Source organism: Mytilus edulis, chromosome 5 (assembly GCF_963676685.1).
Source record: "Mytilus edulis chromosome 5, xbMytEdul2.2, whole genome shotgun sequence".
NCBI lineage: Eukaryota > Metazoa > Mollusca > Bivalvia > Mytilida > Mytilidae > Mytilus > Mytilus edulis.
In genome coordinates this window covers 59,763,552-59,789,492 of record NC_092348.1, presented here as the reverse complement: position 1 = coordinate 59,789,492, position 25,941 = coordinate 59,763,552, and the positions used below count along the sequence as shown (strand labels likewise).

Below are 25,941 nucleotides of genomic sequence, written 5' to 3'. Positions count from 1 at the left end.
GTTCGTAACCGATTGTATCAAGTTGGTCTAAGAGCTCGTCGTCCATTGAAGGGACCTATCCTTATGCAGCGTCACATGATGGCGCGACTTCAATGGACACGGGTACGGATTCGATGGAATAGTCTAACATGGAGACAGGTTCTTTTTACCGATGAATCTAAATTCAACTTGAAATTTAGCGACGGCAGAGCCAGGGTCTACCGGAGACGCAATGAACAATTTTCTGATGCGTGCGTGCAGGAAACAGATCGGTTTGGTGGTGGTGGAATCATGGTATGGGGCGGAATTACTTACCAGGAACGCACCGAGCTCAAAATCATCGTTGGTAACCTAAATGCAACAAGGTATAGGGACGAAATTCTGGCTCCAGTTGTTCTCTCGTTTCTCCGAAGACATCGTTTTAACCACGTTTTTCAGCAGGACAATGCCTGTTGTCACGTGGCACACATTTCGATGACCTTTTTGGAGAATAACCATATTCGTGTGTTGCCTTGGCCAGCAATGTCTCCAGATTTATCACCAATTGAACATCTTTTGGACGAACTTGGACGACGTATCAGAAATAGCCAAAATCCACCGGAAACGATAGCCCAGCTCCGAACAGCACTGTTCAGGGAATGGAATTTTATTCGACGTCTTATTGATTCCATGCGACGGAGGTGTCAGGCGGTCATAAATGCAAGAGGTGGTCATACAAGGTATTGACCATGTTAACCCGAATTCTGTACTCGTCCTGTTAAAATTGTCCGAAAATGTGCAATATTGTTTTCAATAAAAAAAAATTGTTATTGTTCTCTTCAAAATCATGTTAGCTAACTATTCCATTAAATTATTGTTATCAATTTTTTGTTATAAAAAAATTAAATAATCGTTTAAGCATGTAACGTTTCTTTTTTTGCCTAGTATATATGTAAGCCTCAAATCTATGTCCGGCCTCAAATCTATGTCCTTTCCGCAAATCTATGTCCTTTTTTATATTGCGTCATAGACGTTCCAAATCTATGTCCTGTATTGTCTCGCATCTATTTAATTTAATCAAATCTATGGCCATTTTTGGCTCAAATCTATGTCCTTTCATTGACGTAAAACATGTGACAAAACGTCATCAAGAAACAATGAAAAGTTAACAATTACAGGTGTACTTTTGACCTTAAAAGTCATATAGAAAAAAAATGGATATATTTGAAAAGATATAAATGGACTGAAAATTCACATAACTTGCTACTTAAAGCTCTTATGTCAGAGCATATACAAAATGATATAATGAAGTTTGAATTAAATGAGTATCAGGAAAATCAAAAAGGGGTTGATGGTGCAACTGAAAATTTAACTAACATTTTTGAAAATATTTCTGATATTACTTGTAAAATTACAAAAAAATTAAATGTAAGATAAAAAATATATAGACAGGCATGGTCAGACAATTGAATATATGAGACAAAAAAAGAAATTAACAGGATTGGAAATAAACTTAAAAAATGTCCAAATAATCAACTTAAACAGAAATATTTTGAATTGTTAAAAAGTTTTTAAAAAAGGGTAAAATTTAAAAAAGCACAATACAGAGAGAAAATATTTAACTCATTAACAGATAGTTTTGATAAGAAACCTAAAGATTATTGGGAAATACTTAAAGGAATGAAAAACAAAAAAAATACTGGTAATGAAGTGCCAGAAATTTTAAAAGATGAAGAAATAATTACGAAGCATATTCAGGACCAAGGAAAACCCACATTAAAATTTTGTAAATATAAAATGGAAAGAGGAAATAGAAAAACAACTTGTTAATATTGAAAAGAACATAATATCTAATAGAGAAACAGATGCTCCAATAAAATACTCTGAAATAAAAAATGTTATTAGTAAGCTAAAAAAAGAAAAAGCGTCTGGGCCAGATACATTTTATATGTACCATTATAAATGAATTAGTAAAATTTAGTAAAAATGTATCTATCAAAAGTATTGTTAAACTGTTTAACCTTATTTTGAATACAGGTATTTACCCATCAAAATGGAAATACTCATACTTAATTTTATTGCATAAATCAGGAGTAAAAACTGATCCTAATAATTACAAGGGAATATCTCTGATAAGTTGCTTACCAAAATTGTTTAATGCTGTATTAAATGAAAGATTGATTAAACTGATGGAAAATACTATAAGTAATACTCAATTTGGCTTTAGAAAAAAATCACAGGACCTCTGATAGTATATTTGTGCTTAAGTCTTTAATAAACAAATACTTACACAAAAATAAAAATAAAAATAAAATATATGCCTGCTTTGTAGATTTAAAAAAGGCTTTTGATTCTGTCTGGAGAAAAGCTTTACTTTATAAACTGTATAAGGCAGGAGCAGGGAAAAAATATTTAATATTATTAAAGGACAGTATGAGGAAACAAAATCTGCCTTCAAGCATCAAAAGTGGCATTCAGAATATTTTGAAATCACACAAGGGGTTAAACAAGGGGATTCATTGAGTCCTACTTTATTTAATTTATTTATTAATGATTTACATGCAGAGTTTTCAAATGAAAATAGCTGTCCATTAGAACTAATTGATACTAAAGTAGGATCTTTACAATTTGCTGATGACCTTTTAATATTATCTGAAAGTAAAGAAGGCCTACAAAATAGTCTGAACAACTTAGAAAAGTATTGTGAAAAATGGCATTAACTTTAAATATTAATAAAACTAAAACAATGATTCTGCAGCAAAATAATAAAAAAAGTGGAAACATCTTTATCAAAATATAAAAATGAAAATTTGTCAAATGTCTCTGAGTATTCATTTCTTGGAATTCTTGTGAAATCAAATGGAAACTTATTGCATAGCTCTGAAGAGCTTGTAAATAAAGCAAGGAAAGTGATGTTTGCCATTAAAACTTATACTGGTTCCTTAAATAATCTGCCAGTTAAAGTAGCTTGCAATCTTTTTGATTCTATAGTTAAACCAATAGCCACTTATAATTCAGAAATAACTTATATGGATACTTATGTTACAAAATTTAGAGCAGAAAAACGTGCAAATATTTCCAAAAACAAACTTATAGACCCCCTTAATTTTACTGATAAATCAAGTTAAGAAAAATTACATTTGTCTTTCTGTAAATATATCCTCGGAACAAGAAAATCTTCATCAAACATAGCTGTGAGAACAGAGCTAGGGAGATACCCACTAGAGATGCATATAAAAACTCAAAGTATACTTTACTTATCAAGATTACTAAATTCTGAAATTAATCCATTATTATACGAATCCTTTTTACTTTCTAAAAGTTTAGATAATTCAGGTTGCTATACCTGGTTTACATATGTTAAAAATATTTTGAAAGAGGTAAACATGGACGCATCCATTCTTGAGGGAAACAAAAGAAAAAATTACTCAAAGTTGTTAAAAAAAAACCCTTAAAACATCAATTCTTAAATTTCTACACAAATATATTTGAACAAAAATAGATAAAAAAAGTAAATTGTATTGATATAAAAGTTTAAAGCAAAATTTAGAAATGGAAAACTACTTAAACTGTAAATCTTTTGAAAAGAGAAGTAACATAACAAAAATGAGAATTAGCGATCATAATTTAATGATAGAAAAAGGAAGACATTTAAAAATACCTAGAGAAAAAAGACCATGCACATCCTGTAATACAATGGAGGATGAAGCCCATTTTATTTTATACTGCAAAAAAATTGCTAAACTAAGAGATAACTTTATAGGAAATGTAATTAAACATATGCCAGATTTTATGTCCTGGCAAGAAAATGAAAAAATGAAATATCTTCTTTGTCCATCAACCTCAAAAGAAGTAGAAAGCTTAGGGTCCTATTTTAAACAGGCATTAGAACTGAGGACAGGGGACTCTTGATTTATTTATAAAATATATTTATATATCATATAGATAGATTGTTTTGCTTTTTTGCATTTTTTGTTTTCATGGTTTTGTTTGTTAAATGTATTTTGTGTATGTTTATATTATTTGTCACACACTTATTGTTCAGAGTTTATATGACAATAAATATTTGACTTGAAAAAAAAAAAGTAATTGATATTTGGAACGTCAAGTGAAAATGTTCAAAATTGTTGTGTACATAAATTTTCCTGATATTCAAAGTTTTCTATGATTTGAAGTGTTGTATCTAGGTCGGAATCCGAGTCCTATAATTCCGATGTGTCAATGACTGAGCATAATGGATGTATTTGTAAAGGCTGAGGCTTAGGGGGCTCCTGGGTATAAATCAATTTTTTTTCTAATATAGGATTTCGCTATAGTTTTTTTATAAATGAACCTAAAAGAAAAATGAAATAAAAAGATGGGGTCACCGTTCATTTAAGCTCACAATCTGCCTCTGGAAGAAGCATACATTTTTGTTAATGTCCTTTTTTTTTCTGTTGAACTAATAGGAGAAATAGATGTAATCTCGAAATAAAAAATAACCTAATTACAGAAATCGCTTAAATTTTACAATTATTTAGTTTATGTACAGCTTATTTGAAAACAATAATAAAAAATATAGGTCACCGATGAGTTAAAAAAGATATTTCAAATTTAATGCCAAAATAATGGCATTTTTGCACCAAAGGGAGATAATTTGGAGCTTTTTCAATGATATAAATATTTTAAAAGTCATTTGGGGCCAAACCGAATAATTTTTTGGGTTGATTTTTGTACCATATCATAAAGTAATAACTAATAGAGTAATAAATAGAACTTGTAATGAAAAAATAAAGGTTTAATTTTTTACTGAAATTTTTGTACCCAGGAGCCACCTTAAGCACACGAAGAAATATACATGTATGTAGAAGAAATGCAGACAGGTCGACGATCATTTGTAGTAGATTTATGTAGAATTGACATTTTTCATTTGTTAGAAACATGATTTGATTACTTTTATTAACTATAAATTAATTAATTATTCAATGCACGGTAAGATATTTAAACGTCTTACGAGAAATCATCTGTTATACTGCGACTATAGCTGTGTTTATTTCCTCAATATAGTAACATAGCTATATTTCGTATAATGTCAATTTCATCATGGAACACTTTCTCCACAATTAGGAGTCCATTAAGGGATTAAGATAAGTTTGACATTTGTGTTACGATTTAAAAAGTATATTAACCAATACGTTTTAGTAATCTATGAGGAAGACATACTACATATTTGAATTTTTCCGTAAAACCATGTTTTTCCATAAATCAATTTTAAAATCTAAAGAATTTGCGATAGGTTTTGATATCTTAGCTAAGGTCATCCTAGTCAAACAGTTTCGAGACGAGGTCTGAGATATGTCCTATGATAGTCATAAGAGGATCATAAGATATGTCCTAAGATATATCTTAAGACAGGTCTTATGATAAGCTTCGTGAAACTGGTCCCTGGTTCACATCTTAGTTTATCCGAAACGTATTCGATGATGAAAGGCCAGTTTTAGTATTTATTGAAATATTGCACAAGTATACCCCAATGCGGTTGATGGCATACTTGGAAGTAAAAATAACACTTCGTAATACATGTTTTTGTACATTACAAAAACAATAAAAAGACATCAATTCATCATGCATGCAGTAAAACAATATGCATTCTGCTTTAGGTTCAACTCATCAAGACGATTTTGACTGTTCCGTAGTCGTAATGACATATTGTTTTAAAAAACGCTAAGGGGACGACCATTTGATTTGATATTCGGGGGGGGGGGGGGGGGGGGGGGGGCAGGAGGATTTGTTTTTGATCGGTTATTTACATGTATTTTTGTAAACTAAGAGGACAGATTATACATTTTCTGCACTATTGAAGCAAGCTTTTTCATTTTCATTAAAGCAAGGGACTGATTATTCATTTTCACAACTATATCTATGATATTCGAAAACATACAATTTTTAAATGATTTGTTTATTGTATATAATACATGTATAGTCAAGTCATTATGTATCATTTTAATAATAATTAATCATCATGCATCCTCTGCAGAAATGAATCTTAAATATTCCCAACTGCATATACATGTATTGCATACATACATCGTAATAACGTTTGGTTGTAACGTTTCTTTTAAAAGTATTGGCAAATATATTTCTCCGAGCGGAGCGAGACAATTTTTTTTAAAGGGATTTGGAGTCACTGAAGGCCCAAGAAGCTATAGAACAAATGATGCAAAACCATGCTTTCTGAGTGTTCCGAAGACCGTTATATAATCTGAAAATGCAAGTTTTGTATTAATAATTGTTTGACAATATTTTGGTCTCAAAGCAAAATGTATAAATTCAGTGTAAGACTTAAGTTTCTAGGGACAACATCAAAAGACCAATGTGCATGATAAAGAAAAAATGGAATTCACATAGTTAAGTCTGTGGCTGCTGTTTTTTTTTTAAACTCATGATCAAGTTCATAACAGAATTACTAGATTACAAAAGGAATGCAACACTAACAGAATACAGAAGGGCAATCAATGAACAAAAGACAAATAAATAAGAAATATTGATCCCGAAAAATCAGGGCTACGTCTTAGGGAAAACAGAATTTGCTTCTTGCAAGGCACTCGCTGTGAACACAATTTGATATGGAGACAAGCGTTTAGTTTTGAAATTTCCTACATGAAGCATTTAAAATATGTTAAATAAAAGTGAGGTAAGGTTTCCTGAGACAAGATACCTCAAGTTAAATAAAACCAATTTTCAGACATATCAAGTATATTTAAATGATATTTATACTTTTATTATAAAAAAAAAATTATGGGAAGTGTTTTTATTTGGGAAAAGATAATTTACGAAGAATCTGGTGCCATCTCATACTTTCGATTCGACCTGCTGAGTTACTTTTTTTTCAATACATTGCCAGTCAGGTAATTTATTTTCAAACTACCACAGAACAAACCATTTATTTTTGTGATTATCATGGCTGAGTTATCTATTTTCAAATCCTCCTGCCCCCCCTCCTTTCCAGAATATCAAATGGTCGTCCCCTAATAAGCTTTTCGTGTGTTTGTTTGGCTCAAAACGTATCTGTTATAATTAGGATGTAACAACGAAACGTGTACAGTACTCACCGAAATCTGTATTTAACTCTTGACTGGGGTAAAGAAAATTACTAATACATCCCACAGTAAAACAAAGCTTTTATTTAACCATAATAATCATGAAACTAGGGGGAATCAAAAATATACAGTCAGGTCTGGTCGATGTTCAGACGCTTATTTGGTGTCTCATCTGAAAAACGTGTAATGCATTAAAATAACTCTTGGAGGGGTCAGCCAATTATATACCATTGTTGAGGGTAGTATATTTTTTACTTTACCAAATTGTTATGTAATTGACTTTGGAAAGATATTATCATTGTGATATAATGTTTGCATATTTATACGAAACTAATTTACTGCTAGCGCTGTTTTTTTTTTTTTAGATAACATCAATTTTGATTAAATAATGACTCCAGTATGTCTGCACGGTGTAATGCATATTTAAGTGGAAAGTCTTATTTAGTTGGTCAAAATAAAAGTCACGGTACAGTTTCTAAGACCCCTTCACCTCGGTCAACCCACGTGGTAAAGCATACTTTCGAGTTTTGATAATTGTTGAAGACCGTACGATGTCCTATAGCTATTAGCTTCTATGCCATTTGGTTTCTGGTGGAGAGGTACATAATGTATCTTATTGGTAATTAATACCACATCTTATTTTTATATGTACCTACTAGTATTTGATTGATTATAAATGTGCGTGCATCTCAATTATGCACCAAATATGGCAGAAATCCGTTTGCACGAAAAATGCGTCATTTTGCCCCACAACGTTAACTTTTTTTCTTCAAGGCTACGTTTGCGTCGTCTGTTTACATACTAGTATCATTTGCGCAAAAAATAAAAAATATAATGGCGAAAATTAAAAGAACCCAGATGCTTCGCAGGGCGCAGCTTTATACGACCGCAGAGGTCGAACATTGAACACTTGGGGCAAGTATGGACACAACATTTAAGCTTGATACAGCTCTGAATTTGAATTGTGATTAAATAAGTTGACACAACATAGGTTTCTGACACAAAATGAATGTGGTCTAAGAACTTAAACTTAAAAACTTTTTTTTTTAAATTGGACATTTACCTATCATGGTCCAATATCCAAAATCTAAATACATGGTTGGATTCAGCATATCATAGAACCCCAAGAATTCAATTTTTGATGAAATCAAATAATGTTCAATTTTAGACCCTTTAGACCTCAATGTGGACAAATTTGATAACCGGTCCCAAATATTTAAAATCTAAATACATGGTTAGATTTAGCATATTGAAGAACCCCATATATTCAATTTTTGTTGAAATCAAACAAAGTTTAAATTTTGAACCTTTGGACCTTAATGTAGACCAATTTGAAAACCGGCCATACTGTACAATTGAATATTTCTTGCTATTGTTCAAAACTGTGCAATTGAAAATTTCTTGCTATTGCGCAATACTGTGCAATCAGATATTTCTTGCTATTGCGCAATACTGTGCAATTGAAAATTTCTTGCTATTGCACAATACTGTGCAATTGAAGATTTTTGCTATTGCGAAATACTGTGCAATTGAAAATTTCTTGCTATTACACAATACTTCATATAATAATTTTGGACCCCGATTTGGACCAACTTGAAAACTAGGCCCATAATCAAAAATTTAAGTACATGTTTAGATTCAGAATATCAAAGAACCCTCAGAATTCAATTTTTGTTAAAATCAACTTAAGTTTAATTTTGGACCCTTTGGACCTTAATGTAGACCAATTTGAAAACAGGACCAAATATTAAGAATCTGAATACACGGTTAGATTCGGCATATTAAAGAACTCCAATAGTTCATTTTTTGATAAAATCAAACAAAGTTTAATTTTGGACCCTTTTGGCCCCTAATGCCTAAGCTGTTGGGACCAAAACTCCCAAAATCAATCCCAACCTTCCTTTAGTGGTCATAAACCTTGTGTTAAAATTTCATAGATTTCTATTTACTTATACAAAAGTTATTGTGCAAAAACCAAGAAAAATGCTTATTTGGGCCCTTTTTTGGCCCTTATTCCTTAACTGTTTGGACCAAAACTCCCCAAATCAGTCCCAACCTTCCATTTGTGGTCATAAACCTAAAGTTAAAATTTCATAGATTTCTATTTACTTATTAGTATACTAAAGTTAGAGTGCGAAAACCAAGAAAAATGCTTATTTGGGCCCTTTTTTTACCCTTATTCCTTAACTGTTGGGACCAAAACTCCCCAAATCAGTCCCAACCTTCCTTTTGTGGTCATAAACCTAAGGTTAAAATTTCATAGATTTTTATTTTTCTTACTAGTATACTAAAGTTAGAGTGCGAAAACCAAGAAAAATGCTTATTTGGACCCTTTTTGGCCCCTATTCCTAAACTGTTGGGACCAAAACTCTCTAAATCAATCCCAACCTTCCTTTTGTGGTCATAAACCTTGTGTTTAAATTTCATAGTTTTCTATTTACTTATACTATGTAAAAGTTATTGTGCAAAAACCAAGAAAAATGCTTATTTGGGCCCTTTTTTGGCCCTTATTCCTTAACTGTTGGGACCAAAACTCCCCAAATCAGTCCCAACCTTCATTTTGTGGTCATAAACCTAAGGTTAAAATTTCATAGATTTCTATTTACTTACTAGTATACTAAAGTTAGAGTGCGAAAACCAAGAAAAATGCTTATTTGGGCCCTTTGTTGGCCCCTAATTCCTAAACTGTTGGGACCAAAACTCTCAAAATCGACCCCAACCTTCCTTTTTTGGTCATAAACCTTGTGTTTAAATTTCATAGTTTTCTATTTACTTATACTAAAGTTAGAGTGCGAAAACCAAATGTCTTCGGACGACGACGACGACGCCAACGTCATACCAATATACGACCAAAAAATTTTCAATTTTTGCAGTCGTATAAAAACCAACAGTTTACATTGACGGAGTTAAAATCACTTTTAAATATATGGCCATAGCGTCATTGTGACTGGTAAAATAAAGTAAATTGTTTCTTCAAAAATCCAAATATTTTGAACTTCTGTCACGAAAGGCTCTTTATTTTAGACAATGACTAATCCGTCAAATGAAACTTCAAATTCTTCATACAACGGTTTCTTAATCTAGGCAATATGAGAAATGTTGTTCTTTATCCTTGATATACATATTTTTGTTGTGTATACCAGTTTTCTTTTTATTTAGGGGTCTGTAAAAAAACCTATGTCTCGGATATCCGGCAACCATCATTTTGAGATGTTTCGCTTGAATCAAAAATGTTTTCTTGTCTCTGGAACACCAAAATTATAGAGTGTTATAACAATTGATTGTTGTACTTTAATGCCACATGTGGAGATCAAACTTGTTGATAAACTGGTCCGCCTTACCATCTAAATCTCCGCACCGCATTCTAACTCGATCTGTGTTTTGTGGTAATAAGCATTCATTTGTGTATTAAGTTCCATAACATTTGAAACAAACTAAAAATTCAGCTCTTTTTTAATTGTACAGAGGCACAACTCTAGAACAGTAACAGTGACACCATCGAAATTCAAACTTTAATCAGTGTTTTGTGGTTTTACGCTCTTTTGTCTTCAATGAGAGACACTAGTAAATTATTCCCCTTTATTGATAACATAGGTGGCAGTGCAATTGATCGGATCAACAGACACAGCATCTCATTATATATTATACAAATTTAGACCAAAGAGCAAACAATGTCAAGTGTTGTACATAATACTTTTTATTTTTATTAATTTATTCTAGATACAATGTTATAATACATTTAGCTACTACAATACTGAAAATGTTTTAGATGAAATAAATCTATATCAAAATATACTACAAAAATTTACCATTATTTTATAATGATAAATCAGTCTAAGGCAAGTATACTACACAAATTATTATTCGTTTTTGAGTATTTTATTGCAACTGTTTGTAATGTGGCATATATTAACAAATTGATTAATTAGACAAGATATGCAGATGCATATAATTTTCATAGTGTTTTCACACAATTTACGTCTTTCAATTTTCAAATTATTAAGCAATTTCTGTATATTATTATCAACTGCATATCGAAAAAAAAATGTGTGAAGATAACCTTTTCGAAACAAGACAGAATAAATATTGAAATAAAATCTTTCCCTTTTCTTAGCTCTTCTGTTTCTGTAAATATTGTAAACCAATCTTTCAGTTATATAATTAAATCAAATCAGAACTATATAAAACCATTCACATATTAAAAATAGTTATATTGCATGGAAAGGTCATGTTGTTGGAATTGCACACGTTTACAATTATTTTGTCTCTGTGTTTTCAATTAATTTACTGGCCATCTGTTTGGTTATTTGCCTTTTCGTTTTCCTCTGGTTCTTGTTCGGCTTCTTCTTTCTTTTCTTCAATTTCGATAATCTCGGCGTCTTCCGGTGCTACTAAAGGCTTTTCTGGTGAAGATGGAGGTGCTTTACTTCTGGTAAGACACTTCTTTGTTCTTGTGAATGTAGCCCCCGCAGAGAAAAAATATTCATATAAGATGGCGGCCACCGATCCTCCAACAAGTGGGCCTATCCAAAATACCTATAAAATTTATAACATATATGTCAATATTTTAGAGTTATCTTTCTTTTTCTGGTGTTATATTTTGGTGGGTTGTATCTTCTTTATTTCATATTGTGTAATTTCACCGTAAGTTATTCAATACCTGGAGTATAAACGTATAATTTTTGGGGAATTAATTGCAAGAATACGCAACAGACATTTTTTTTTTAACTTTTGTTTGGCAAGTCAGAGGTTCTCAATGCATGGTCGCTGTCTATCATATATTTTTCTGGTCTTTTTATCGAAATGTTTATAGATCAGACCCATTCAGGTTTATTAGATTGAATTGTTTGACAATTGTCATATCGAAGCCTTTTACAGCATGCTATATAGTTCAAAGTGTTTACATTGTTTATTTTCATTGTTTTATATATGTAAACTGTATATTATGTTTCATGTTTTAAGCCATTGGCCCATATGGACGAAAGTGCTTTTCAATAAAGTTTATTATATAGTTTTTGATTATTGTTTAAGGCCTTACGGTGACCTGTAATTTTCATAACTTTATATTGAAACAAAACAATAAATAAACTGTTCCTGCCACAGGATAACCAAATTATTTATCAAATCTTAAACATAGCTGGAACAAAACAACCTCACAAACTCATAGATTATCCAGTCAAATTTAGATAGAGTCAAACTGACAGATTAGACAAACGGTAGGATATAATTCATTTTTTCTATTTACTACGCACGATTAAGAATGACCTGTTTTTCATCAAAACTTCTTTTGTGGGAGTCTGCAAGTTATCAGTTTAAGTTAATGGGGTTACACAAATGCTCTTTGTTACTTTTTCAAGTGTGTTTATTTCCAATCAGAATGCATTAAAAGTCAAGTGGTGTACACGGCATCAGGTTCAAGTACCAATTTTCAAATGCACTGATGTATTTTGAATGTGGTTAAACGTTGATTATCTAGTAATATACATGTGAAGTGAATGTATACATTTGACTCCTAGGTTGGTACGACATATCTACTTGTAATCATTATTCTCAACAAGTTTTTTTCAATTCCTCTTACTTCTAATTATAGTCTTCCGAAACCGCCCCCATGCAGCAATTATAGTTCTTAATCGAAAGAAGGTGACCAAATTTTTCAAAACTTATTATATGAACAACGCATATATATTTACAATTTATTTATTCCAGACGTATATTTATGAGGTCAATTTCTTAAGCTACATTTATTTATACCATAATATACACAGGAAGTAATAAAGAAACTAAAAAGGTTGAAAGGTCATTTTCCAAAGGTTACTGGTGACGTAAAGATAAGCAAAGAAATAAGCTGTAATTCATCTGTTTAGGATTTTCCTCTAAATAAAATTAAAAATGCATAACTTACAGGTTTGATTTCTCCTTTTTTATAATGAAAACGATGAAAACATCAAAATGTCAAAATATATTGAAGTCTAAACATTAAGAAAGTAAAAAGTAAATCATACCTAGCTAGTAACTATCATATGTTTACCATGATGGATTAAATAAAATACAAGTACGCTTACCTTAAAATCCGTACTGGATTTTGATTGTTAACATGTTAACCATGTTATAAGGGCAAAAAACTTATGCAAAGTCATGGCAAACAACTTATGTAAACCCATGGCAAAAAAAAAAGTTTGGCAATTAGCTGAAATGTACTCTGTGACTACCCAACGTTCAGTACTTTGAAAACGACCAAGCAAAAGTACTTATGGTCTTTCATCTTGTATAACAAAGCTACTTTACATATTATAGATTAGGGACTAGATGAAGTCAGTCTTTGTGAGCAGGATTTGCTCGCTGTGTTTAAGAATCATTGGTTGCTTTCGGCAGTTATCTGCTCTTTGGTAGGGTCGTTGTTTCTTTGCCATATTCCCCATTTCTATTCTCAATTGCATTTTATTTCATGTAAACATCTAATTTATAGTACGGTCGTATTACAAATTATTTTGTTTTCTTCAGATTTTCAACATTTGTAATGTTCATTGTGTTTTATACAAAATCTGACAGATGTGTTACATTGAAATTTGATAAGTCACTTACCCAATGATTATCCCAGGAGTTCTTGACGACAGCTGGTCCGAAACTTCTGGCTGGGTTTAAACTACATCCGGTGTACGACACCTGCAATCATACATTTATATTAAAAAGTAATTATTTATTGAAACATTTTATTACAAATTATTATCTATTTCGTAAGCTATTTGTAAAGAATCATGCAAATTTATCAAGATAAAAAATCATAGTTTGAGATGGCCAATAAATAAATACAATTAAAGTTTGACTTTAAATAAACTAAATGCAACTAAAGTTTGACTTTTGCAAACATGTAAGTTCTGTAGTCATTGGATATTTAGTGTGTGTGTACCTTAGCAGTATTACAATCATATAAATCTTGAACATGCATGAGATATTTGACACTGGACGTTGTAAGCAACCAAAAATTAATCATTTAGATAAATCGGAGTTGGGAAATGAACATGACATTCCATTTCGTCTTGATAATCTAAGATCCACCACATTCTTTTAGTGACGTAAAAGCCGATTGTCAAGTTATCCTTTCAAACATAACATATTCGACATCGCCAGATCTGTGTTTCATCTTGATTTAAACATACAACATACATTGACAAATTAATGAAATACTCCATTTTGGAAGATAATTAGCACGTCTCAGAACTTTCAAGTCTTCGAATTCTTGTTTTACAGAAAAAAATGTTGACGTATCTACAAAAAAGTACTACTTAGAAGGGGTGGGGTGTTGTATGGGGCGGGGTTAACGATAGGTGATGTCCAAAGGATCAATATCCTTTCAAGAAAACGCTCCAGAATATGTGCTAGGTTTCGAACCGTACATTTCCTATCCCTTTAACTTTCATATTGTACCGTAATGTATTTGATATAACACCAAACCCCCTTTCATTTCATTGGTTCGTTAGATCGCTGTCTCATTGATGAAAACCCATGTTCTCCTTCTAATCAAATATACCAAAAAACTTAGTTATCAGTGTAATGAAATCAAAAATCAAGCAATCAATAGTGGCGGATCTAGGGGTTGGAACCCCCTTTTTTGGACGGTCAATTAATTTGAATTGGGATATATGGCTGGACCCCCTTTATCCCGGGTTGGGACCCCCCCTTTTTTTTGAAAAAAAGCTTGATCCGCTCATGATCAACGAATTGATCATAACATTTTTTTCAAGTAATATTTGAAGACATAGTTTTAAGACAAGACTTGTTTAATTGTACGATTAACTCCTTCCGAAACACGTGCTATATTTCATTACTTTAGTCTTATCCCCGGTTTTGTGAGATAACACTAGACGCCAAAGTTATCAATGCACTGAATTGGTTATTAAAAAAGTTATGCAAACATCAAAAGTTATTAAAAATATATTAAATAGAGAGATCAGGCGAGAAGTGTTCGTAATCGTTGAATATTAATAAATAGTATCTTTCCCGCCAAATTAAACTTTAAAGCAAACCAATAAGCACAACTTCTGAGTTCACTCTACGAGTTCTTACAAGATCTTTTTCTTGAATAACTTGTTATCAAAAAGATTGAACGTAGATCAGAGATTATCAAGTGGAACGGCGTTATGTCATGATTGGCGAAGAGGCCTGCCAACACCATGGGGGTCTTTAACTTTGCGAGTAGGCATGACATGTCAAGATGTAATAAAGAAAGATGATCTCATTGATATACATTTTTGAACAATATTTGTCTAAGTTATCATCTTTTATGTTGCTTTTGTTTTAATTTCAGATATACCAGTTTTGAAATTTATAGAATTCGCATTTATATGAATTCAAAATATAATATTCAGACCGAGTCTTCTTTGGTAATTGATTTGCTAGTATGGTTGTATCTTTTACATGTTAAAGTGTATGGATTTTTTTAGTCAGTAAATTGTCATAATATGCAGCCTCTTATATGAGTGAAAATAAAGGAACGCGCTTTGAATAATTTGAAAACCAGATTTATATTTCACAGAAATAAAGTAAACTAGACTTACTGCAAACAGATGTCCAAGGGCAACTGCAAGTCCAATGGTTAGTGGAGCGGAACCGTGCAAATCTGTGCGTTTTTCGTCAAGCGATGCCAAAACTGTTAAAACTACAACAAATGTTATCATTAATTCGACTCCAAATCCTTGAGCATCCGTGACATCTCCCCTCAAGCTGTTAAGTCCAATAGTTTTCTGCTGACTTTCCGGTGTTAAACCGATTAAAATTGCTGCTCCAATTATTGCACCTACAATTTGGGCAACAATGTAAAAGAAGGCACGAACTACACTAACTCTACGGGTAATAAGAGCTGCCACTGTTACTGCAGGGTTAATATGTCCACCACTTATGTGAGCAATGCACCATATCATTGTCCCTACGACAAGTCCAAATGTCAGAGAAATTTGAACAACACTCGGTTCTGCGGTTGTTACAACAGACCCGTTTCCAACGGCAGTTGGTTGCCCATTCTGCAATGTATGGGCACCACATCCCAAAAAGACCAGGAATATAGTCCCGACCATTTCGGCGGCTACAGCGCGCCATAGATTTGGGCTGGTAAGATCCTCCAAATTTTGCTTCATGATTTTCAACATGTTCCGATCAACACGCGCTCTATTGTAAAGGACGCTATCTGGGGAAATGCTTTTAAAAATTCTGAACTTGTGGCTTAAACTAATAAAGATGAAAATGTGTTTTTGCGCATGTCCTAATTCAAAAATTGCAAACGCCCTTCCAAGATGATTATGTTAATGGCATAAAATGACGCTGGGGGAGGGACAGTTTACAAATATGGAACATCAGTAACGCGTGGGTCAAGGTTACTACAACTACTTGTTTTCACCGACTTTATTAAATTATTTCTGTTCTTGTAAAACATATTTTCTCAAAAGGCGTATGAAGAAAAAAATAATTAACATCCGAATGTCCTTATTGATGGTCAAAATCAAACAAATTCGGAACCAATTATTATAAATGACAGCCTTTGATTGTGACCAATTTATTTTGACATTCATTGTTAATTTGGTATGGCAATAAAAGTACTACTTGAATATCAAGTCGTTTTAGAGATGATGAATAATTTAGAGGATAACGATAATAATTTCGTACTAAATACTTCATGATGTGAATGAAATTGTACTTAAACAAACGTTAGCTTGTTATATTTATATAAATAACGTTAGTACTATCGACTCATTCAGGAACATCTATTTCTGTGACTAATCAGATAAAATTTAATGCAGAAGTCAGGAATCTGATTTTGAGAAAAACGTTAAAATAATATGGTTTATGTTTCATTTAAAAAAAAATACAACGCCTACTTCTCTCTTAACAATAAACGTCTTTATATCGCTTTTTCCCGAATTACTCGTGTTAAAGTTCGTGATAAAAATACAATTTAATCATCACCTTACAAATCCCAAAAGATACAATACAGATACAACACGGCTTCTGTTGCCAACAGATATGAAATTTATCATTAAATCTTTTTCTCACCCAAAACAACTAGTAACAAGCATTTACTATTTGTTTAGCCACGTGCATACAAAGTTTGAAAAGCTAATATTCTTTCCGAACTGACACAAAGAAATAATCGTTGACTCATGACGCCACCTGTCGGCTTGATGAGGTCAATAGCTCATAATGATGGTTTTAAGAGGTTAAAACACAGCGGGGTTTTCTGCACGGTCGTAACACTAATAATTATCTTCAATTAAAATATTGTTACAAGCCTAGCGACGGTACTTTTATAATGTAAACATGCTTAGCGTACGTACGCGTCTGCTATAATTTTTAACCTTTGTGAGGATGTTTGTTTACATTTTTGTCTCTGATTTTTAAAACAAGAACTTCCATCTGGTCAGTCTTAAATAAATAAGGGATGAAGGGTCATACAGGCGCCATTATAATAAAACATTGGGTTTTAATATTACGATTAACCAATGATAATCTAAATACATTTTTGCTTATCTTTTAGCAGCTAAAAAAAATGGATTTTTTTTTTAAAGCAATTAATGACTTGGTAACAGGACATCATTGACCACTATCAAATGGTCGCCACATGATTAGATGTCATTTAGTGATGTACGTCTGTATCTTTTATAAAATTCTTTTTTATTTCACCATTTACGCAATTAAAAGATTAAAAATATTTTTTATTGCCATATAACCGTTATTAGTTTGTAACAAAAACTTGTGTTTACAAGTAAATGTTTACATATAAAAAATAGGTTTCTTCTGGGCGCTAATTTAGATGTCAAGTGTACATTGTAAATACGTGAATAACAATATATTTCACCGCATCACCCTTTTCTATTGAAGATAACATCTGGATACACCCATCAGTTAATGTTATCAATTTCAATTGAACTACATTCTCACAGTTTATAATACCATTATCCCCAAAATAGTTTGTAAAATTCCGTCATGATTATACTATTTGAAATAATATGTAACGTTTAACTCTATCGCGTTCTCTTTTAAAAACATATTTAAAAGCGTTCGTTTTTGTACAAAATGGAAAGTTTTTTGCAAAACCATGGACGTATTTTATTGACCGGTTAATGATAGTATACCTCTATGGCTAGACAAACTGATCTTGTTAAATACAAGATAAAATATTTTTAAAATTTCATTTTTTATATTTAGCCAATAATAGATTGTTTTATTTTTTCAATGATAATTTGAACCAGTTATACTTTTCTCCTTACAATGATTAGTAAAGTAGGTCTAACAATACAAATCCTTGCTCCTAAAAAAATACTCAAATTAAAAGATTTTTTGTTTTAACTGTAAAAGTTTTGTTTCTTCATTATTTGAGTGAAATTTACAAAAAAGAAGGTCACCAATATAGGAACACGCCATTCATGATTGTTTACTGAACATATAAACTAACATGCATTTTTGAGATCACTAGGTCACAAAATATTTGTATTTTTAACATAATAGGTTAATTTGGACAATAACAAATGATAATTGCTTGTTTATTATTGTGTGGCGTGACATATAAACATTCCAACTCGGGTAGTTTGGCAGATTGATATGTAAAATGTGGCGACAAATCTCATTTTTGTTTAATGATGAATGTCCATTTATCAGATAACACCATATGGTCAGTATATTTTAACACCATTTCGATCTCCGGCCTGCTAATTTCATGAAGGTGATTTCTAAAAAGATAAACAGCTGCTTTTGGCAGTATCGATCTGAAATCGATATTTGTCGCTCACCTGTTCTTTGCAAAAGAAGATTAAGCCAATTTAATTCCTTTGCCATGCTTAATATGTTTTAAATTTGTTTTTACAGAAATAACATTTCAAATGATAAGAAACAAAAATAAGATGTTATCGAATCTATGGAAAGCCACATTGACGAATCTCAGTAGAAAACATAATGATTGTTAGAGGTAATACAATGATGCGGTCATACTAACGAGAAGAAAAGAAAAAGTGATATTGGTGCAAAGAAAAAGGAAATATGTGTGGTATAGTAGAAACTCGACGAACAGTAAGAACGGGCGAATGGAAGAAATAAGAAAGTAACTAATGACAGAACGACACGGATTTGAAAAAATAAAACTTACAAATGTAGAGATTAAATTAACAGAGCGACTGATTTTATTGCAAATTAGAAAAATCCCTCCAGAACAAATGGGAAGCGAAAAATATAAACCTTGAAAATCTAGCCACTGAACACAAATAATGGGTCACTTTCTGAAATTTGAGACTGAGCTAGTCTTGCTTTTACGGAAACTCACGAAGTGTATAAAACTGACAATCTCTTTCACAAAAATACGAATAAATTATCTTTGTAGAAGACAGTGTTACTGCACGTAGCTCTTAGGTTTATATTACTTTCATAAATGAATCAAATATGTTGAACGTCACCATGATTCGCCAATAAACAAATAGAAAAAAAATCAACTAACGTTAAAAAACAATAAAGAAACTTCAAGTTTGTCGGAGAAAGTGCAATCCTTACTTTGAGTTGAAAAGTGTTCCAAATACATTCTTACTATTGCATAAGAGCTGGTAATAAGGGGGCTCTTGGAAGTATCGACCAAATTTGTCTTTTGTAGCTTTAGCTTGCATATAATGAGGTCTTGCTTTTGTATAAAGTTGTCTCATTCAGTACAGATCTAAAGTCAAAGACTAAATACATATAGATAACAATGTACTTTTAAGATATTTTTAAATGGGTGCAGCCATCTTGTGACAAAAAGATAAAGAAATTTCTGTTCTCTGTGATTGATTGCTTTATCAATTATACTGATTCCCAAAAATTTCAAAACTTTTTTGAATGGCACTTGTCTTCATTTAGAAAAGATTGATCGACCTTATATGTTAAATGTGTTTTGTTCAGATTCGGTTATCTACTTTTAACAGAATGATGGCTTATGTGCACATCCTACATCTAAGAACGAGCGAGTGATTTCATGTCGATCCGAATATCTTAGATATAGGAAGTTGTGGAGTGAGTGCCAATGAGACAACTCTCCATCCATTAAAAAAGTAAAGCATTTTAGGTCAATGTACGGCCTTCAACACGGAGCCTTGGCTCACACCAAACAACAAGCTATAAAGGGCCCCAACATTACTAGTGTAAAACCGTTCAAACGGGAAAACGAACGGTCTAATCTATATAAAAAAACGAGAAACGAGAAACACGTATAAATTACATAAACAAACGACAACTACTGTACATCAGATTCCTGACTTAGGACAGGAGCAAACATTTGCAATCTTGTTATTGTTTGATTGACGGACTCTTAGACTTCATTTATAAAGTATTTTTAAGATTCTTTTTTAAAACCTTTAGAAAAAAATGTTTATTATAGATAAGACTTTACTAAATAGATTCACGGCATGTGCATGGGTACTCATACATCCTTACAACAATAAGACAGTAAGTACACATTTAAGACGGTACTCGCAGGTACTGACAGCTACTTCATGGCCAATGGCAATTACATGTTATAAACAAATCATGCATCTTAAACCCAAATATCATTCCGCCTACCACGGTCAAAGGGTATACGAAGAGTAATTAAAGTTCACTATACAACCTTCAACAATAAACAAAACCTATACCACATAGTAAGCTACAACAGACCCTGAAATGGCTATACTGTAGTAGACAGTATGTGTATGTCCCTTTTCAAATGACTCGTTGGTAAATGGACATGGTAATTTAGTTCTTTGTGAAAACGCATTATCCTGTACTCTATGTTCATGCTTTACCACAAAATAAGGTAAAATTACCGACAGACCATACCCCTTCCTTATAAATTCTTGAAAACTGTGATTGTGCTTTGACTGTCATGATATCATGGTGAAATTAAGATACACCCATATAGTGTTATCGGGTTAACATCCTAATGAGTTCTTCTTATTAAATATTTGTCAAAATTCAAAATCATTACAATATATATGCCATAAATTTAAGTTTAAATATCGTTTTGTTTATGCAAAAAACAATCAACGAACGTGATATTGATAATGTGTATCCAACTAACTAGCGGTTGGAGTCTTAAAAAAGGCTTAAAAACATCATTGAAATATGAAAAGAAAACTTAATCTTCATTGTTTTTTAGTTAATCGTTGACCACACAAGTTGCTCTGTTATTTATAAGACTTTAGAGTATGGTAGGCTTGAGTAGTAACTGGACCTCAGTGCTAAATATACAAACATACTTTACTGTTTATATGATGATTTATAGTTGTGTATGTGTTTGTAAGTACAATAAGATCACAAATTCGGTGATCATTCCGCCTACCACAGTCAAATGGTCTATGGACAGTTATAAATTTATTTCTACATCAATATTTATTTAGTCAAAATGGCTAAAGACCATTGGTATGGACATACCAAATTAAAACCAAAACATGGCCATCGATTAAATTAAGTTACAACAAAGCAGACGGTATAGTGAGCCATGGTAGTGGATAGAAACAATCAATCCATTCCTATAAAATAAGTAAATCGAACTAAACATTTAACCGATCTATTTTTTACTGTGCATGTGTATAATCTTTGTTTGTTAGAGGGTATCTGTTCTCTTTTTATTACAAAGGAAAGGTCAACTACATAACAAATTCCTGTGCGCTCCTGGTGTAGTTTAAACGTGATTAAGTTTTACAACCTTAATGAGACGGGATGATACGAGGATAGTAGTACAGATAACCCATATCTTAATTCCTCAGAAATTTCACAAATATTTTACAGTTGTACTCTTCTTTTGATAAATGCTATCAGGTGACAGAAGATATTTTTTGTAATCAGAATTGTTGGATGTTTTGTTTTTGTTTTTGAATGGTCAAAATGTAGGAATGTGCTACATGTACATGCAAAATTAGGAAAAGTTCAAACAAACAGTAGAAATCTAGATGGTCACATGTACGTAGCTTTTTACGCAATGTTTTGTTTTTGTTTTGATTGTTCACAATGTAGAAACGTGCTACATGTACGTGCAAAAATAGGAAATGTTAATAAAAATAATAGAATTCCTGATGGTTGCTAAGCTTTTCGAGAGATATTTTATTTTTGTTTTTTTTAAATGCTACAAAGTAGGAGGATGCTATATGAACGTGCAAAATGGTGTATAAATAATCAGTAGAATTCCTGATAAGCTTTTCACGTGATGTTTTTTTTTGGTTTAAAATGCCACAATAGAAGGAGGGGCTGCATGTACATGTACGTGCAAACATAGTAAACGTTTAATCAATCATTTGAATTCCTGATGCAGGTTATATGTATCTTTCACGTGTTGTTTTGTTTTTGTTGTTTGAAAGGCCACAATGGCGGAAGGTGCTATATGCACGTGCATGTTAAAACAGCCAGAATAATTCCTGATGATTATAAATCTTTTCTCGAGTTGTTTTGATTTTGTTTTTGAAAATCCCCAATAAAGGGAGGTGCAACATGTCCGTGCAAAAAAGTAATGCAATGGTTTAAATAATTTGGAATAATTTCAGTTTTGCAATACTGAGACCAACTCTGGTTTATAACGAGGTTCGTCTTTAGTTTTCCATGTTGTGATTTGTATGCTGTTTGTCTTTTGATCGTTTTTCATTTTGGTGCCATGGCATTGTTTCATCTATGGTATGTAAATGTTTGTTTTAGTCATAAACCATATATATAACATGTAGATGTTTATGCAGAGACATATAAGATAGCACGTGGATCTTTTAGTGCATTGCCGTGAGAAGACTTGTTATTTCGAAGAGTTGCGAATCTCTTGTATTATATTATATATGTCTCTGATTTATGACAATCAAGTTTGAATAAGTTTGAATTTGAATTGTCCGTTTGTTTTCGACTTATGCATGAGTTTGCATATCGCTACGGAATCTTTCGCCTCCTTTTTGCGAAGCATTTTTTTTTTACTTGACATATTACTTTGTATATTGTAGGTGGAGTTTCTACATCCAAACAAGATAATTGGTGTGTAGTGGTATTGATGTTCACATTCAGACCATTGACAGATGCTTAACCAATTCCAGACATACCGTTCTCTGATAGTATTTCAGCAGAACGGTAACTTACATTAGTACCCTTTGATGTTTTCTCTGGGAAGAATTATACAATAAAACTGATTAAACACAAATTTCACTTCACAAATTTAAACGGATTACAGAGAAGCAAAGCAGAGAGATTAATATAGTTCTGGAAATTATTTTAAAATACTAAAAAATAACACATGCTATGCCACGACCTTGTGTCTTTTTCGTCGTTTGTTTTCTGATTTAACGTCATGTGTTAACCTGGTAATGTATTTGTTGTTTTAAGATCTCAACCACCATGAAAGCATGGTTGCGTGAACAAAGTGAATATTTTTCTCTATCTAAATTGGTTTCATGTTCAAAAGTTCTTTGACTTCTATATTTATAACAGATATATAAAATGTTGTGGAATTTTGATTAGCTGGTTATGATAATAATAAACTATAATTTTATGGCCATTAGGCATTGTTGAAAATTATCCAAAAGGTCAGCATATTTTGTACGTTTTATGTTACTGCATAAAAAGCTTAGTTTGTATTTTAATAGTACGAGAAAGGTTGATGGGTGTGGATGCTAGTAATTTCATAGCTCTTCATCTTGAAATCGCACGTATTGCATTTTAGCCAATTTTTAAAGAAATCCATTCTTTCATTTGCGCCGCAATATTATATTTCATTTGCGCAAAAAAATAAAAACTTCATTTCCGCCACTTTACAAGTACTAATATAAGAAATATACAACGAAAAAGTCAAATAGCTCTATCGTGATTAAGATTTTTTTCTGTCGTCCTTGAAAAATGGAATCAGGAATGAGTTCATACTCATTTCTAATACAAAACTGAGAGTCAATAAGATTTATAATTTCACAGTGCTCACATGTTTGAAGTGTCAAGATGGAAAATGTCAATTCAGAGACCAAATGAGGAATGAGTAATTTTTATGACCACATATAGGTTATATATGTTCTTAAAAATTGAGGCAAGTCATTTAGGTGTAAAAAAAACTTGCTTAGATATAATGGCAGCTGATATGAAACAACAATACAATGATTAAAACTATGAACGAACACAACCATGGCATAAACCCGCAGTAAGAAGAATATCAACAGCTGGTTAAGGATTTAACATTTTACTTGTGTGGTTTTTTTTTATGACTTATTTATGAGGAATATGTTTCTTTATGCAAAAAAAAAAACCCGGTCTTTATTATCATAAAACATTTTCTTTTAAAATCTACTTTTTAAACAGTAACTATTTAAGAATTGAATGCTCTTTTTTGTAAATTTATTGGGGTGTAAAAGCGTTGACCGAACGAAGTACATTTTGTATGAAGCGCGGAAGCGCTTCATACTTAAAATGTGCGCACGGTCAACGCTTTTACAACCCTATAAAGTTACAAAAAAAAGCATTCAATACTTATAATTACATTTTTACCTATATGATCATGAAAACACGCCTTTTATCAAGTTTTTATTTTATTTACCTGTGCACTTTATTGTGGGACCTCGTGTTATCATGAATGAGAAGTTTTATTGAGTGTTACAACTGCTTAAAAATAACACATGATGTGCAGTTAGCCAATCAAAATAATGTATTTTAATGAAACATACATCTAATGTAATTATTTACCTGTATCATGCGTATTTACCTGTATTTACCTGTATCATGCGTATATACCTTTATTTACCTGTATCATGCGTGTTTATACCTGTAATCTTGGCGCCAATGAAAGGTTTTATTATTGATACAAGTGAAATGCCAATTAGCGCAAAAGCAAAGCACCGCTAGCATTCATATAAATAAACTGTTGAACCAATACAATCTTCTGTTACTCCGCTTACATGCTGAGCATATAAGCAGACGGTAATGTGAATATTTCTTTTAGTGTCTTCCTCATGGTCCGCTTTTAAATTATATATGTCAATTTCTTTGTGACAACTCTTTGCATTGGATTTAAACAATTTAACATTAAAAAGTGCCGGGTGTTAGTTACAAGATAAAACAAAATATGTACGGTATTGTCTAAAATACAAAATGTATTTGTAATGGAAACGATATAAAAGAAAATCTCGTCGAACCACTCTTTTCATTCTGTGTTCAAAGCTCGTACAAATAAATCATACATTTTCCGACAATGCACATGTAATGTAAAAATCTTTATTGTCTGAAAAGAAAATCCGGAAGAAAACAAAGGAACATATGTAGTTCCCTTAGTGACGGTACAGTGATCATTAGCCTGAGGTTGTTGTTTGGAATCACGTTCTTGTTTTTTCCCGTTGTAGGTCGGTTGTTTGATGGGTTTGATGTTTAATGCCACTTTCAACACTATTGTGCTTTTTGGGCGGTCAGTTTTTATTGGTTGAGGAAGTCGGAGTGCCCGGAGAGAACTTGACCAACGACAATTTTTACGAAAACTGACACCTTTTCAATTTAGATTGGAGATGAGTACAACTGCCATGTGCAAGAATCGAACTCACAATCGCAGTGTTGTCAGGACAGTAGTTCTACTACTAAGACGACTCGGCCACCGAGGCCCCCTTGCGACTAATAAGAAAATTGTCAGCAAGAGACCAAAATACCGTGTATATAATCAATGGCCTTCGTCAATGAGCAAAACCTATCCTGTATGGTAAGTCATAAAAGTCACCGTTATAACACAAGGTAAAACACAGAGCAGTTGATGAAAATCTACACCCGGTTTTGTTACATGGTAAACACCAGTATGTCATCTAATCACTTAAAATCTACCTGATACTGAAATTGCTTTAAACTTGTAGGATTTTTCCGGTTTTGTTTGACAGGGTTACGAGTACTGAATTTATTATGACATCAGTTTTTGTCGCAACTACTTACTACA

General features: G+C 32.1%; 1 protein-coding gene across 1 annotated transcript; it reads right to left on the bottom strand.

Moving 5' to 3' along the window:
* Positions 1–10,716: 10,716 nt before the first annotated feature.
* Positions 10,717–17,138, bottom strand: LOC139524092 (aquaporin-like). The gene is made up of 3 exons (XM_071318652.1): positions 15,593–17,138; positions 13,620–13,700; positions 10,717–11,573 (listed from the first exon to the last, which is right to left on the bottom strand). The coding sequence occupies exons 1-3, from the start codon at positions 16,178–16,180 to the stop codon at positions 11,322–11,324; spliced, it is 921 nt and encodes a 306-aa protein (XP_071174753.1). The 5' UTR covers positions 16,181–17,138; the 3' UTR covers positions 10,717–11,321.
* Between the last annotated feature and the right edge of the window lie 8,803 nt (positions 17,139–25,941).